Source organism: Bubalus kerabau, chromosome 2, assembly GCF_029407905.1.
Source record: "Bubalus kerabau isolate K-KA32 ecotype Philippines breed swamp buffalo chromosome 2, PCC_UOA_SB_1v2, whole genome shotgun sequence".
In the NCBI taxonomy this organism is placed as follows: Eukaryota; Metazoa; Chordata; class Mammalia; order Artiodactyla; family Bovidae; genus Bubalus; species Bubalus kerabau.
In genome coordinates, this window is record NC_073625.1 from 161,626,986 (window position 1) to 161,645,106 (window position 18,121).

Genomic DNA, 18,121 nt, shown 5'->3' on the forward strand with positions numbered 1-18,121 from the left:
CTATTCTAGTATTCTTGCCTGGGAAATCCCAAGGACAGAGGAGGCTGGCAGGTTGCATGAACAGAGGAGGCTGGCAGGTTACAGTCCACGTGTTGCAAGAGAGTCATACATGACTCAGCAAGTAAAAAACAACTGTCCCTGAAGGAGCCCCAGGGCAGGCTAAGCTTCTGCAACTACAGTCTTCCGTTCCAGCCACTTTGATGGCCACGATATCCTTAAATGAGTTCTTCTGTCCCATTTCTAGAACATCTGTTCTTTAATTATCAAACATGCACGGAGTGTCCGCTATTTCCCAGAGTCTGTACAAGGCATTGTAAAGAAATATAATAAACCTCTCTGACCTCAAGAAGCTGAGAATCTAGTAAAGGAGGTTAGACATGTGAGCAGAAGTCCCTGCTCTGACGAGTGTTCAAGGCTAACCTCTGACACTCAGTCCAAGTTAACATTCTCTATCCAGGACTTAACCCCACCTGCTAGTTTGTGTTCTGTTTCAAAAGGGAAAGAACACTGTTACTACCTACCATCTGCTTAACCAGACTGTGCCCACATATTCCCACCAACTGGTGACCATGATGCCAGTCACTAATATTACCCAATTGAGAGCAGTTCATCCACCTTCCTGATGGCAAAACCACTCCATATTTGGGTCAGTTCTGATCTTTGATGACTTTCCCCCATCTTCCTCTACGGGCCTGCTACTGACAATGAAAACATATTGATTCTTGGGAGAATGGCAGATCATATAATTACCAAGATCCAACTCATCTCAGATTTTCATAACCATGCATCTCATTCTGTGAACATACCATATTTTAAAAGAAATATGTACATCTCAATTAATTATTAATGAAAGTCATTTATTAAAGGAGTTCTTTAATTTACATAAATTTCTGTCATTGTACCCAATAGGTACTATTATTAGCTTCATATTTAGATAAAGAGCTGTAGATGGGTTATGTAATTTGCCCAATACCAAATAATTTGCAAGCAATGGAGCTAGAATTCCAATTTTTGAAAGCCTTACCTCTAGTTTCCCCTGAGCCACTAAACCATGATACTTTTCCCAACAGCATTCATGACATCATGATTCAATCATAAAAGGTATGGATAGGCATAAGAGTTAGCATCAGAGTTTGAAGAAAGCATGAGTTTTTGCTCTGCGGTTGTTATCCTGTTGTTATTGCTATTGCTTGGTGGAAAGTGTGTATGTGTGTACATGTTCCTGTTTAGTTTTTCAGTCTTACAAACTTGGGTCTGAATTCTGACTCAATCACTTCTTAGTTGTGTGACCTTGAGAAAATTACATAATAGCATCAACAATTCAATAGCTATTTTCTATATGCTAGCCACTGTGCTGAGTGCCTGGCATACACTCTCATTAAATTAAATTTTCATAAAAAGACAAGGAGATAATATTACTCCTATTTCAGAGCAAGTGGGACTATGACTAAAAGAGGATAGTAAGTCACCTGTTCAAGGTCAAATAGCCAGTGATGATTGGCAGCCTAGACTGAATTGGGAGAGGGTTTAAAAAGGAGCACCTTAGTGGCACTAGGTCATAAAAAGGGATAGGACTGAATTTGGGAACTAGCACTCACTGCCAGAATTTACAATTAATAGGATCTCTGAGTGTGGACACTGGAGCCATATGTCCTGAGTTGGAATCCCTGGGTCCAGTTATGGTATCTTGAGCAGATTATTCAACTTCTCTTAGCCTGTTTCCTCATTTGTAAAGGTAAAGTAGTACTACACACTTCCAGGTGTTTCTGTGAAGAATAAATGAGATAATTATTGTAATGACTAGAAGTAGTAGGTAGTCAATAAATTACAATTAAAGACATATCTTAACCTTGAATAATCCAATAAGGTTTCATTTCCACACAACAAAAAGGATATTGAACAGTGTAAAACTCCCCTAAAGTATCAAAAATGTCAGTATCTGGGACCATCCATAGATCTGTCCTTTATTTTATTTGCTTGAACCAAGTTCAGCTCTGTTTTTTCCTTTCTTTTCTATACAGATATGTCTAACAAGACTGGGAACTTCGATTTATTAATTACAACTGAGGAAATATATCATAAAAGGCTTATGTACATTTGACATTTCTCAGTGTCGATTATAAATGTTCTGCTCATAGCCCAAGAGTCAGCACAACTCTCATACTCTCCAAGAAGGCACAAGGAATAGATGGGAAATAGTGTAAATACTCAGGGATCATTATGATTGGGATTAAACAGACCTTAGTTTTTGAACTAGCCTAAGACTTTTAAGACTTTCAGTGAATACGTACTTCATACTTTTTTCTAAAGTAAGCGTTATAAGTTTCTGTTGCAAAATACTCTAGCACTTAAGTATTTTTCAAATTAAACCTTCTTAAAGGAGAATTCAGAGTTTATATTCTTAGTTTTGCACACATTTTCCCCCTAGGTCTGTCTTGGATAGTGAGCATCTTGGAAAAGGACTGGATTACAATTATACTTCCCCAAGAATCATAGTAAAGGAGCCTACGCAAGGTCCTATTAAGTGATGATACTGTGTGTGTGTGTGTGCCCAGTCATGTCCAACTCTTTGTGACCCCATGGACGGCCAGGCTCCTCTGTCCATGGGATTCTTCAGGCAAGAATACTGGAGTGGGTTGCCATGCCCTCTATCGGGGGGTCTTCCTGACTCAGGGATCAAACCCATCTCTCCTGCATCAGCAGGTAGATTCTTTACCACTGAGGCACCTGGTAAGCCCCAAGTGCTGAGAGCAGTGTAGTGAAATCAGGGGGAAAACTGAATTTTGAAGTAATAATTTCAAGTCAGGCAACCAGAATGCATTTAATTAATAAATATATCAAATAATTTCACACAAATACAATTACTGTATTAAAGAGAATGAGTATTCTCCCACCTTTATGATACCATAAATAGATATCTTGAAAGTTGCAAACTGAATAATTTTTTTTCATTTTGGAAACAATCGAAGTCAATTAAAATTTCTGCTTAGAAACAGAAAATATACTGCCTACAGTTGCATATAGGTCTGATCTTTTCAACTTTAAGAATTGAAATTTTTGGAAGATTGTCAAATTTACAGGATCATAAACTGAAATAAATGGGATGGCAGAAGTTCTACACTCTCATTAAACAAAAATATTTCAATGATTTCTTTCCAATGTGCTTTTCAAACTCTTAATATAATGAAAGCCACACTAAACAAGACAGAAATAAAAAAGAAATTCTAAAGGCCCCAATCATGCTACACTGGAGAAGTGAAACCAGGTTTATGAGCCATGCTCAGAAACTCTAAATACTGAAGAATATCTCTTCTAATCCTAGAATCCATTCGTTGCTCTGCTGACTTTGCTCTGGCCCTTCAAATGTACTGCAACTTTAAGAAACAGAATCACATACAAACAAGTGCACTGGTTAGAATTCAGTGACTTGAATTCTGGTCTTGTCTCTGAGCTTAAGAAATTATGAATTATTGGTCCTCTGTTTCCTTATCTCCAAAATAGTCATTCTATAATTTGTTCAATTTATTTATTATTTATTCTATTCAGCTAACTGCTAAGATCTTAATAACACCACTTATTTGGGATATCTTGTACCTTTTCTATATGCCTTAAAAAAGCAACCACTAAATTCTAAATATTACTATATTGTGTCCTGCTTACATGCAGTTACTTTCTTCATAAAACATTAAATACAATGAACATCACTAATTGATTATGTTCCACTAAAAATGCTTTTAAAGTAATTTTAAAATTGTAAGAACATTTTACAAATGGCCATAAGTACAATCTATCAGTCTGTCTTCACTTAATTAAATAATTTTAAAATTTTATACATATATAATTTTATATGTATATTGTTTCATTTCTTGTCCCAGTAGAATATAAGTATTCTAGATAATAAAACAGAAAAAAGCATTCTACAAGCCTACTTGAGAATAATGCAAACTCCTAACTTCTATGGTGCCATACATTTTTTAAAACTGTAAACTCATTATAAATGTTTAGAATCAAAGCATTAAAATTTCCCTTTTCTGTTTTTACATGTGAAATCAATTACTCAATTAGATGCACTGCAAGACAGCAGAACATTCCATTTGCTTATGCTTCAAAAGTCTAGAGGGAATAAAACTTGAATTCGATTGTAAATAAAATATTTGGTTGAACATTTTTTTAGTTTTAAAAATACACATGCTAAAATAAGCACCATCAAAGCTAAGTCTTCTATTTCATTTTGTACAGCTATTGGTCAACACTTCTTTTTCATTTTTAAAATCTGTTACATTTTTGGTTATTGAGATGAAAGTGTTTCAGTGTGACAGTAAGCTAATAATAGCCTTGATTCCAACTACAGGGAATCAATTAAGAGATTAAGTCCTTATTGAGAAGAAAACAAAGGGAGGAAAAAAGAAGGCATGAATTGATAGTAAGGCCGCCAACGATCTCATATTAGAAGTGTCTTAATAACACTTTCCAGAATAATGTCCATGAATAGAGGCAAAATAAAGAATAAAGTTTATAAATAAGTAACAGTTGCCAAAAAAGCTATAATGCTGAAGGGATGATTTGTGCCATTCACTCCAACATACTGCTGTGCTCTCTCCCATCCCTCACACACCCCCACAAGTATTCTGAATCCAGAATTTTACATGTAAATGGAGCAAAATCTTCCCCCAAGAAATAGAGGCAGGAAAATAATCTCTTAAAAAAAAAAAAAACGAAATTAAATTCTAAAAGAAAAGAGACTGCTACATTTAGAACAACAAGCAGTAATTTTTGACAAAGGACAATAATGCATCCTGGCACTACCATGAACTGAGCTGCCCTTCTCATTCCTTCTGAATTAACTGTGGACTTTGGAATTTGAGTTTGAAAAATGTGAGGAAATAACCATTTCATGTTTCTGGGTTTCAACATGAATGGAGAGGTAAATAAAATACAGGCATTTGAAAAATAGACACTTTCTATTTTATTTTTAACTGTTTCCACTCTCAACAAGATCCTCTGACAAGATACACAAAGCCAAACGGTCCTTCACAAGTTCCACTTCAAATGATGGAAAAAGTATTTTTTAAAAAACTATTCAGCGTCAAGTTTAATCTAAATAAAATCAAATAGAAATGTGACTATCACACCAAATTCCTAAAAGAAGTGTTTTTTACTTTGTTTCTATCATCAGATACAGAGCTGCCCAAGGATAGCCTACCTATGGAGTCTACATTAAGTCAACGGCTGTAGGTTGTTTTAGCATCTAGAGCAGCTTCCTGGAGAAATCGGAATCTTACCTTTACACATCTTCTGCAGAGGTTTCTTGGTGCTTTGAAAACTCCTGAGGTCTATGTCAAACGGCCATTCTCTTGCTCCCAGGGTCTTAGGGGCTTGGAGAGATCCCAACACCTGCTGCTACCACTGAGTGTCGAGGCTAGGAAAGCTTGAGGGTTTGGACAGCAGGATCACTGAGCCGCAGCCAAAGCTTGGGAAGCCTTAACAACTGAAAGCGGGTGTAGAGGGCAACGTGGTACCCAGCACAGGGCGCTCAATTGTAGCAGCAGGGGGAGGAATATTCCCGCCCTCACAGGGGTTCAGAGGCAGCCATCGGGGAACCCAAGGGTCTGTAAGTGGACAGGGCCAAGGAAGTGGAGAATGACCACACAGCACAAGACCTTAAGGGGACAAGGGAATGGGAACAACTAGCACAGAGCTCAAGAAGCGCTTGAAAAGAATCACCAAAATTCACCAACAGAACATAAAAAGCGATGGCGAAGTGCAACGAAATACACGAAGATAGGCCATTCTAGCATCCCACATACAGCCAAAAACACAGCTGAGGGGGGAGATGGAGCTCTAGTTCTAGAAAGAAAAGTAAGGAAGACACATTATAGTATGTCTACTGGCGTTGAGGATAAAAATCTAGTAAGTGGCATAAAATTCCTAAATCACATTATTGTAACATTTATATTAAGATAAGGGAATTTACAAATACAAAAAAAAGTCACAGGGTGCTGATCCACAAGACTACAGAGATTAAAAGGCAAAGTTATCCACTATGAGAGGAGAAAATGAGAAGACAGAAAGAAGGTTAAACCCAGTTGATTTTTTAAATTGAGAAACCATTAAAACTGCTTTTTAAATACAACATGTTTCATCAAACACACCACCTTCTATTAGGATCAGATGACGGGAGACTGAAGGAATTCAATGAGATAAGAAGAATAAAAAGAAAAAGAAGTGAACAAAGAGTGTTCAGAGATGAGGCAGAGATGGAAAAAAGAGAAAAGAGAGGAGGCAGAAAGAAAAACGAGCTTAACTCAGTAGTTTTTAATGCTTTGTCAGATAACTACTCACTGGGATTCTCCTAAATTTGGCCTTCACAATATTCTATTTTCCATGGAGACACCTATAGCTTGTTAACCACTATTCACAGCTCTGCAACTGCTCACAAACCTTCAGGAACTTATCTTGAGGAGCCAAGTGAATGTTAAATATTAAACAGTTACAGGAGATAGACCCTAAGACAATTTTGCTTTAATGAGCTGGATAAAATCAAGCTAGAGACTAAATATAAACTCTGATAGAACTTTAATAATCCCTAATATGAATCAAAATTAAAACGATCAGACTCATTTAGGAACTGTCACTGTTTCAAGATGAGAAGCAAATTAACCATGCATAATATTTTATATTGTTTTAGAATTAAATGAAAAGAAATACTACTGCCTAATGGAAGTTCTGTGTGTGTAATCTTGACTTTGGGTATTTGCTTTTATATATACATATGTGTGTGTGTGTGTATATATATATATATATATATATTTATATGAGTCCAAGTTAACTAGAAGAGTAATAATAATCTATTTACTTGGTGTCAAATAACTCAAATATTGTGTGTTGGGAAAGGCTGACTTCCATCCCCAGTCTCATATACATGTGGTTATGTCATATATATTATGTTAATAACATGCAATAAAAGCAGCACTTGCTTGGGTAAAACTTATGTCCAGTAAGTCACTAAGGGTCAGATATTTTTGTAAAATGAAATAATCCTTATACTACAAAATAGTAAGTACTGCCCAGGCAGCTAGTATTTTAAATTTGAGAGAATTGAGATTGTGTAAGAGGATGAGGAATATGAATTTCCCTTTTAAAATACTTTTATTGTATAAACAGTGCCTAAGTGGAGACAGATGTTTGTTTGAACTAAAGCTTAATTTTTTAAGACACAATCATGTCAATATGATAGGTTTGCATAAGAAAAGATGAAGTGAGTCCCTATGGTGGAAACCAAATGGAAGCTGACTTTTTTTCAATGTAGTAAGTCTGACTTTAAATAAAATATTTAAAAATCAATTACAGTTTGTTTTCTGACCTCTTTTCTCAATCCCTCTCAAGAAAATCAATTTCAATCATCTAAACAACAAAAACTAAAACATACAAATAAAAAATGTGGAAGAGAAGACAAGAAACGGAATTAATGTTGCCAATTAAAATAGTACAGTCCATTCAATTATAAGCTCTTCAGACTTCAGAATACTGTGTCAGGATTGTCAGTGAAAATAGAAAAATCGGTAGTGGCTTTTTAAAAATAAACATGATATTGCTACTAAAGTATCTTCCTAAAAGTAGTATAATTAGATAATCTAAACCAAAGTTTGTTTCCCTACTGTTAAGCATCACAAAGGAAGAAATTGTTGACAAGGGTGCTTACAATTGTATTCCTGCACCTCATTAACCTGCGAACATAGTAGGTGTAGTGTGTGTGTGCTAGTTACTCAGTCGGTGACAACTCTTTGTGACCCCATGGCCTGCAGCCCACCAGGCTCCTCCATCCATGGAATTCTCCAGGCAAGAATACTGGAGTGGGCAGCTAGTTCCCTCAGTAGAAATTCCACATTTTTAATTCTATATTCTATTCTACTCAATACACATTTATTGGCTGAATAGTCCCGCCACATGTGAAAAGGCACTTCTCAAAAAGCATAGATGATGGGGGAGTGGCAGTTATGGTCAAATAGAGTTCTTAAAAATGGAAATGACATTAAAATCATGGCTTGTCATGGCCTTTACTATGCTCTGAGTAAACTCCTAAATTTGATTGTCAAAGTTTTTTATTAAATACCTATTAATCATAGATTAATTATTCTGGAAAAACATGGTCTACACGTCTATGAAAAACTCGATATTTCTGTATCTTCCAATCTTTTCATGAAAGATACAGGTAAACTATTAATTGGCATATATTCCCTTCTGATATAAATTATAAGATGGAAGAGATACATATGTATTTCAAATCTCATAGTAGGATTATCAAAAATTGTAATAGAGGGGGGATTATAATAGCAGAGGGGATTATCCTTTCCCCTCTGCTTTGGAGAAAGGAAATTTTAGGGTGAGAAAATTTCAGAGTGAGAAAAACTGAGATGAGAAGTGAAGTTGCTTAGTCGTGTGAGACTCTGCTATCCCATGGGCTGTACAGCCTAGCAGGTGCCTCAGCCCATGGAATTTTCCAGGCAGGAGCTCTGGAGTGGGTTAGCTCATTCAAAGTATTCATTTTACCAATCAAGAAACTCACTCAAGGGAACTATCTTATATTGGCAATTAAATACATTAGCAATGAAATTTCTTTATTGCTAATGTCAAAGATTCATCCTGAGCAACGAAATTTCTTTATTGCTCATGTCAAAGATTTATCCTGAGCAACTATCTGACTAATATGAACAGTATCTTACTAATTTCCTTACATAATTATCTTGAATTGAAAAGAATATTCCTGACAAGAATTATATGTAATATATAGTCTCTTAATTTAAAATTCTATATTCTTATTGTGTTGCAAAAAGGAGTAGCTCATTTATATTTGAAAGGAAAAATAATTTCTTTCATATACTGAAAAGTTATTTAAAAAAAAAATCACTGTGGGTCAAGTGAAAAACAAGAATGAAGATTAAATAGGGCCTAAGAAATAACATCTACTCCATATACTGAGACAGCTAACAAACTTCAGGATTAGAACTTTCAAGTGGTCAAGCTGGGAATATATATGAATTTTATTAATGGAAGATATATGGTATCATGGATCAGGTCACCAGTGTTAAAACTATGATTTCTTTCTAAAACAAAGTTCTGAGATTCAGACTATAGATGCCATTTTCCCAGGGACGCCACCTCAGTCCTCAAGAGAGCGGGTCTGCCCAAAAGGTATCTTAGTAAACTGGCTCCCCACTTGCCTTATTCACTCACCAGCATCCATTAGCCAATTCCATGCTTTATCTTCAATAGATAAGATACTGCTTCTTCTTGCCATGGTGCCATGAAAAGGATCCAGGAGGTTCCCTTAAACAACATTTCCTGAGTGACTAGGGCAGCACCAAGAGTAAAGGATATGCCAGGTCAGCCACTTGTCCTTCCCAGCAATATTAGCAGCAGCAGCAGCAGCAGAAGCTGGAGCAGACCATTTAGACCCGACTCCTTGCAGGATGCTAGCCAAAGCATTCTTGTTTACTCTACACCTAGATAGAGTTTGCCCGTATGTTTGCGCCTTCCCCACAGAGTGTCAAACAGGTGTTTTCCTGTGATTGTGCTTAAAATCTGCTCCCCAAACAAGGTGATAAATATACTTTTACTATGAAATTCCACATTTTTAATTCTATGGAAAACACAGTCTTAAAAATTTACTTTATCATAAAGAAGACTTGATGAATCTTTGTTAAATTTTTGTTTACTTTTCCCACTCCTAAGAAGCAGGTACTTTGCCCTAACATTTCCTGTTAATGAAAAAAAGGATGTTACCATATGAAATGAATGTCATCATGCAACTTTGGTCATTTCTTTCATAATACTCTATTTGCCTTTCTGGCATAAAATTACATTTTACAAACGCTTATGTTTTCATAATCTTTACAACACTCCCGACAGATGGGGAAATATCAGGACTCATGAACTTTGTTTTACAGAAGAAGCAATGTCTTCTCTGCTTCTCTCTTTCATTCCCATTTTTATGTTATTGATGAGTTGCTTTTCCTCCCAGTGGCACTCAACTTAATGAGTGGTTAGAATATGTCTGGACATAGAAGGTAAATCACTAACAAAACATTTACTTTATTTAACTAATTTATCCAGAGCTCAAATCTCACAGATTAAAAAAAAAAAAAAAATTAAGATTTTTTAAAAAATCTAAATAGTCTAACAAAGGGTAAGTGAAAAACACATTACTATTACTCTCCTAATAAGTAAATGTTATTTACTTATTAGAAAATAATTATAAACACCAACACATTTATTCTCTGCATAATAAATAACAATAATTCTCATTAGCAAAACTGAAACCCTACATACACAGATTCTGATGTGTGAAACCTGTATGAAACCCTACATACACAGATACATACATGTTGCTCATGTATCAATACTTCACATGTTCACTTAAACATCAAAGTAAAAATCAGAACAGTAATTAACACATACCACATACCCAAGAAGTGCCAGGCACTCATTACTTTACATGTGTTATTCCATTTAATCTTCGCAGCAACAAAATCAGATATTATTACTGCCCCATTTTGCAAATGAGAAAACTGAGGCTCAGTCAAGTTATGTCACATGTTTAAGGTCACAGGGCTCAAAAATGATCACTGAATCCAGGTTACACATAGTTCCAGGCCTGGAGCTCTTAAACATGTTGTGAAAACTGCAGTATCAGTTCTGGTTTACAAAGTTTAGGTAAACAGATCATATGCATATGGTACTTATTGTGTGCCCTAGAATTTCGTAAGTCCTCTACTTCTTCAAGATTCAAAACAACTCAATAAGGTAAATATGTTCCTATTTAAGGGGGTAAGAATGTTAAGGACATTGCCAAAGGTCATAGGAATTGTAAACAGCAAATGTAAACTTTGGATTCAGGGAATGTAGTTCCTGAAGTGGTTTTGTGCCTACGCCTACCCTCTATTGCCTCCTGAAAGCTGATTACATGTTAGATTCTTAAATAAAGGAGATAAGAAATGTCAGCTCTGGCCAGAACCCTGGTGGAGAAGGATCATCTACCCCTGCTCCTTTTCAAAAACATAGGTATGAAGTACATAATGTCATATACCCTGGTGACTCAGATGGTAAAGAATCTGCCTGCAATGCAGGAGACCCAGGTTCGATCCCTGGGTCGGGAAGATCCCCTGGAGAAGAGAATGGCTACCCAATCCAGTATTCTTGACTGGAGAAATCCATGGCAGAGGAGCCTGGCAGGCTACAGCCCACAGGGTCGCAAAGAGTTGGACATGACTGAGCAACTAACAAGTAGATAAGCTTACACAATACACAATTCTATCATTTTTCTTAATGATGCTTACTAATTTAAGGAATTTACAAATGTTTTATTCTCAGATTTTAAAAAGGACAAACTCAGTTTCATACTTTATTCCAATGTATCATATCTTCAGAGGCAATAACAGAGTAGTAACATTATTATCCTCACAGTGTCAGTCATTCTTTTTGGGGGGATTACCACTGCTGAGAGTCATATTTATTTTTATTCCCATCGTTGGCAAATAAATGTGATCATGTGTAGGGCCAAGACAATAACTGTGAGCTCAGAGAAAGCTTCACAAATCCAAGGTTCATCCCTTGAGACACCGGCTGCAACCAACCTTAGACCAGGATACTTCCTTGAATATTCAGCAGCTGAAATGACCTTCTTTGAATTAGCTCTTAAGGACACAAAGCCATCTGGGGAATGTCAGACAGCTCAAATCAAGCATCTAGGGAGCTATGTGTAAGTCTGAGAAACCAATAAGAATACTGAGACCAAGCAATTAATTTGGCAGCAAGTCTAACTCTCTGGACAAATTTTGGCCAACTTTAGCTTTTTATGGCTTTAACCTGATATAAATTACCATAAGAATCCATGAAAACTTCAGAGAGAAAATATACTTATGGTAAAGGTATCTACCCTCTGTCAGAATTTAGCCACCAGCTGTAAGCAATGCAGCCATTTGGTGGCATTTAGCAGGAAGAAATTTACATACCCATGTGGCACAGCCTGGGGTGATGCATTAGAGCCTACTTACTCTCAATTATTTTTACAATCAAAAGTTTCCACAGAAGGAAGACGACAATTCTTTACCATATTTCTAGACAACTACCTTCTCTGCAGAAATCCTTAGGAATTGCAAGTATAGACTGTGTCCACATAAGCTTGATTTTTCTCTTTGCTGACAAAAAGATTTAAACTTATCTCAATGTCCAATGTTAACACTGAATTAAAACAAGTTATTCAAGATTTTTAGAAATAGATTCTGGAATTTTTTGGGGTGGGAAAAAATAAAATAATTCCATGGGCTTTTAAGTAAGACAGAACATAACAAATGATCTTATGACTTTGGCACTACTGAGTGACAGACTAGGAAGATCATGACTCACTGATGCAGTCATCTGAATTTCATATGAATATACACAAATATATTTTACATATATTTATAGTCATTCTGAATCTTTGTCTTATCTATTGAAGTTACAGTTCTTACTTCTTGCCGTCAGTGATTACAATTAAAAACTTAGAAATATGATTCTGATCATTTTAACACACTTTACTTTTAGAAAGGTGTCAGACAATAAATATATGTTTGTGGATGACTAAATTAATAGCTTCTTACTCATCAACTCCTACTAGGTCGACTCTTTTATTTAATTCTGTGAACTTGGCTTTATCTGCAAAGAAATATATTAATAAGCACCAACTCTAGCCCGTACACAGATCAAAACAGGAAAAGCTGCAGTGAGCTTCCCAGCTTCTTCTGGAAATTAAACAACGTACCAACTATAATCAATCCTTAACTAACACAAGTCAGCTAGATATGTACTGGTGACCTAAAAGTGAAAAGCTTTAATTGCACATTACAAATTTCTGAGTCATTTTGTCCTCACAACTTTTTAAGCTTGAAATAAACCTAAATGCTGGCTAAAGAAAATCTCCAAGTATGACTTAGTGTTTCCAAACCAGGAAAAGGAAGGACTTTCAGTGTTTGAGATAAGGTTTGTTTTCTGTAGCTGGGAAAATAAACATTTCCTACGAAATTATGCCTGTGAGGCTGGGTGTGTGTGTATATGGAAAGAGTGTCTGTCTGCATGTGAATAAGGTTAGAAAGGGGGAGAAAGCGAGAGAGAGAGAAAGAGAGAGAACTTTTTAGTAGTATTTGGCGTTTGTGCAAACTAGTTATTCTGGGCTGGAATCACACTTTATCTCAGGAAGTGTGTGTACCTGAGTCATGAAAGCATTGCAACTTATCATAAAATCAACAGGAAATGCTTACCTGACTACATATCATATTTCTATAAATGAAGTGATATAGAATATGTCCCACGTGGTTACCTAAAACAACAGTAGTCTTGGGTCTCTAAAGTTACATTAGTTAGATAACCTTTTAAAATTTGATATCTTTATTTCAATATACATAAGCCACTTTCTGCATTTATATTTTTTCTAAATAGATGAATACACAAATTTTGTCCTGATGCTGTGATTATGTAACCTTAGAGATATCTACTTTCTTGAAAACTACTTTTTATGTAATTTACTGTTTACTGTAGTTACTGAGGGATGACCAACAGAAGTAACAGTTTTATATGTCAAGCAAGGATACATATGTAACCTAGCATATGACATTTTAAGCATCAAGGCATCAATAAGAACTTCTACTACAATGATTCATCTTCCCATGTTGGTTAGTTGGAAATATGTCATACAAGCCTGTGTTTCAATATCTGGATATCGGATTAAAAGTAGAAAGACAAAATGCCACTTCCAGGTCTGTGTCTACCAGTTCATTTAATCCTTATTACACACCTTGGAGGCAGATATATTATTATTACCCTTTGACAGATGAGAACATTCAGAGAGATTGGAAAACGTGTCCAGCAAAACCTGTTCCCTAACAGAAATGAAGGATTAATAGGATTCTACCAACACACATACCACTTGTGATGTTAACTTTCTTGTTTTCTGTTATAGGGACTGTTACACATATATACTTCATCTGATATATAGAGTTAAATTTATATTTTTGAGAATTTATAGAAACAGTTCTTGAAGTATTTGGAGATTGTTAACTCTTCTGTTGTCAGATACGTAAACAATAAGTGAAACTCATTTCAAACCAAGTAGCACACTTATTTTAAGATATCCAGAATGTTTCTGTTTTACCTAACACTTGAAAACAGTAGAATGTTCGCCTGTTTTAAAAGAAATCCGTTTTCTTTATGTACTTGAACATTGCTATGTGACTTAAGCCAGGTCAGTTTGGCCAAGGAGTAAATATCGCTCTTTTATTTCAACATCATTTCTTTTATTTCTCTGAATCCGTAACAGAAAAATGTCTCCATTTTATTTTTGTTTGTTATTGACATAAACATTATATGTTGTAACTAAATTTGACCAGTATTATTCCTTTTTTTGAAAGTCCAGTTCTGTCCTGTAATGAACTCCTGTCTGTCTGTTAGCACTGGTACTTCCAGTTCCCCCTTCCTGTTTAAAATACTTTTTCCCCCATTCCCCACCTTTTTTTCCTTCCAGAAATGACTAATCTTCCTGTTATTCTTCTCTCTCAATTTTCCCCCTGGCATTCTTTTTGTGCTGCATAACATTTACTTTTCACCAACTCCTTTTAGAAGTTTACTACTGTATCCTTGACATTAGCCTTCCGGTTTTCAACAGATTCAAACAGTCAATATTTATGGATGAGTACACTTTTGGGTCAACTTTCATGCTATTTAGATTAAGCAATTTCCTCAAGTCAAAAATACAGCTATTGTTTCCATTGACATAATATAAATATCAATTCTTATCTTCAAAGTTAAATTCAGCTTAATCCTCAGTTACCAGATACCACAATTAAAGGGTTTAGTTTTTTGTCTCTCAAATTTCTTGATAAGGTGCTAGCAAAGCAAACCTAATACTACTGCTTTTAAACATCTCTTACCTCTCAGCACTTCTCTGCAACATCATACATCATAAAACATGTTAGCACAGACTTAAAAGCCAACTGTAAAATTTCTCTATCTTCCTGATTTTCAATTGCAAAAAAGTATTTTCAACGATATTCCAGGAATCTGCCTTTTACTCGAATTTCAATTAATCATAAAGCTATTTCATACTATCCGAACATGAATAAAAGAGTTTCTATTCCAGAGAAAATATCTGAGAAGACTTTGGAATTACAATGGTTATTTAAATAATACCCAAAATTTACAACATTAACAGCACATGTCTAGCAAAACAATATAAATTATAACCTCAGATTTGCAGAATACATTTTTCTGGTGAATTTAACATGATATTGTGTTTGCTATCTCCTAAACACAAATCCAGCAGATGTTGGCAATTTGATCTCTGGTTCCTCTGCCTTTTCTAAAACCAGCTTGAACAACTGGAAGTTCACGGTTCAAGTATTGCTGAAGCCTGGCTTCGAGAATTTTGAGCATTACTTTACTAGCGTGTGCTGCTGCTGCTGCTAAGTCCCGTCAGTCGTGTCCGACTCTGTGCGACCCCATAGACGGCAGCCCACAAGGCTCCCCTGTCCCTGGGATTCTCCAGGCAAGAACACTGGAGTGGGTTGCCATTTCCTTCTCCAATGTAAGAAGGTGAAAAGTGAAAGTGAAGTCGCTCAGTCGTGTCCGACTCTTAGCAACCCCATGGACCGTGGCCCACCAGGCTCCTCTGTCCGTGGGATTCTCCAGGCAAGAGTGCTGGAGTGGGGTGCCATTGCCTTCTCCTACTAGCGTGTGAGATGAGTGCAATTGTGCCGTCAAGAGATGGAATACCAGACCACCTGACCTGCCTCTTGAGAAACCTATGTGCAGGTCAGGAAGCAACAGGTAGAACTGGACATGGAACAACAGACTGGTTCCAAATAGGAAAAGCAGTATGTCAAGGCTGTATATTGTCACCCTGATTATTTAACTTCTCTGCAGAGTACATCATGAGAAACGTTGGACTGGAAGAAGCACAAGCTGGAATCCAGATTGCTGGGAGAAATATCAATAACCTCAGATATGCAGATGATACCACCCTTACGGCAGAAAGTGAAGAGGTACTAAAAAGCCTCTTGATGAAAGTGAAAGAGGAGAGTGAAAAAGTTGGCTTAAAACTCAACATTCAGAAAACTAAGATATGGCATCTGGTCCCATCACTTCATGGGAAATAGATGGGGAAACAGTGGAAACAGTGTCAGGCTTATTTTGAGGGGCTCCAAAATCACTGTAGATGGTGACTGCAGCCATGAAATTAAAAGACGCTTACTCCTTGGAAGGAAAGTTATGACCAACCTAGATAGCATATTCAAAAGCAGAGACATTACTGTGCCAACAAAGGTCCATCTAGTCAAGGCTAAGGTTTTTCCAGTGGTCATGTATGGATGTGAGAGTTGGACTGTGAAGAAAGCTGAGCATCGAAGAATTGATGCTTTTGAACTGTGGTGTTGGAGAAGACTCTTGAGAGTCCCTTGGACTGCAAGGAGATCCAACCAGTCCATCCTAAAGGAGATCAGTCCTGGGTGTTCATTGGAAGGACTGATACTGAAGCTGAAACTCCAATCCTTTGGCCACCTCATGTGAAGAGTTGACTCATTGGAAAAGACTCTGATGTTGGGAGGGATTAGGGGCAGGAGAAGAAGGCGACGACAGAGGATGAGATGGCTGGATGACATCACCGACTCGATGGACATGAGTTTGGGTAAACTCCGGGAGTTGGTGATGGACAGGGAGGCCTGGCGTGCTGCAATTCATGGGGTTGCAAAGAGTGAGACACGACTGAGTGACTGAACTGAACTGAACTGAACTGAAACACAAATCCTGTAGAGAAAGGAGGGTCTTACTAGTACCATTTACACTGGCTATTCATACAAGACGTTCACAAAGATTTAGATACATGTTTTCTAAAATCCAAAACACCTTAAAAAAAATCCTGACAAAACATATTTTAATTATAGGAGATAAAGACATCCATAAAATGTCACCCTCGGTTCCTGAAAAACGGAAGTCAAACTAAATTCACATACTTGCTTATGTTAAGACAGCACAGGATCTTAAGCATTAATTTTTGTCTTTTGTCTTATGGAGGTCTCATTATTCCCTCTTCTTACCTTTCCAAATAATAAAAATTAAAACTTCCTCATCTGTCACATAGAGTGCCCAATATGCAGATACTTAATTTTTCTTTGGGTCAGCAGTAACAACTTTCAAATCTCTTTACTGTTTTTATTTCAGAGACTAGGGCCAGGGTCTCTAAAATCAACTAAAAATATTGTTTGTTAAAAATGTTTAATACAGGACACCAAATATGAGAGTAAGCAAAAACAGATTCATAGACACATTTGTTTTTTTTTTAATCACATCATATTATGAATAGGAAACAAACCCAAACTATATATTCTGTGAAAAAGGTGGGCCAGTGTCTACATCCTAAGTAGCTAGCCTAACCAGGTGCTTACCAAAAAAAAAAGATGAGCAACAAATAACTTTTGAGACAACAGACTCAATCAGATAGCAGTATATTTACAGTAAACAAAAAGAAAGGAAAGGGAACTTTCCATGAGAAGTAATGTTATCAAAATGCATTCATCCAAAAAAAAAAAAAATTCAAAGAATTTCCCTAAGGGAAATTTTGTAAAAATGTGTTAGAATACTTTGACTATATCTATAACTGTATTTCGCTTTATTATTAGAAGTTAATGTCTGATTCTGAATATTGGTAAACAAAAAATCATGCATTTCTCCATCTTTTGCTACTGCTGCTATTAAGCCACTTCAATTGTGTCCGACTCTGTGTGACCCCACAGATGGCGGCCCACCAGGCTCCTCCATCCCTGGGATTTTCCAGGCAAGAACACTGGAGTGGGTTGCCATTTCCTTCTCCAACACATGCTAAGTGGCTTCAGTCGTGTCCGACTCCATGCGACCCTATGGACAGCAGCCCACCAGCTCCTCTGTCCATAGGATTCTCTAGGCAAGAATACTGGGGTGGGTTGCCATTTCCTTCTCCTTCATCTTTTGCTATAAATTGTATTATGGAACTGCCAATTAGATACTATGGAAAAGCCCTTCATAGAAAAATTTCAGGTAATAAATGCAGCAAGAATAATAT

General features: G+C 36.5%; 1 protein-coding gene across 39 annotated transcripts in view; it reads right to left on the minus strand.

The window, feature by feature from the left end:
* Positions 1–18,121, minus strand: part of MBNL1 (muscleblind like splicing regulator 1) — a 192,051-nt gene that overhangs the window by 111,213 nt on the left and 62,717 nt on the right. For 3 of the 39 annotated variants that reach the window (XM_055569330.1, XM_055569333.1, XM_055569335.1), the window contains exons 2-3: positions 9,235–9,327; positions 5,283–5,847 (exon numbers count right to left, since the gene is read on the minus strand). The exons of 26 other annotated variants lie outside the window; for them this stretch is intronic. Coding sequence is in view for 6 of the 13 variants with exons in the window: in XM_055569319.1 (XP_055425294.1) it covers positions 9,235–9,240 (6 nt within the window). In the remaining 7 variants the exon portion in view is untranslated. Of the gene's footprint in view, positions 1–5,282; positions 5,848–9,234; positions 9,351–18,121 lie in introns of all 39 variants that reach the window. 10 more of the 39 variants (XM_055569329.1, XM_055569332.1, XM_055569334.1 and 7 more) reach the window with 4 other exon arrangements.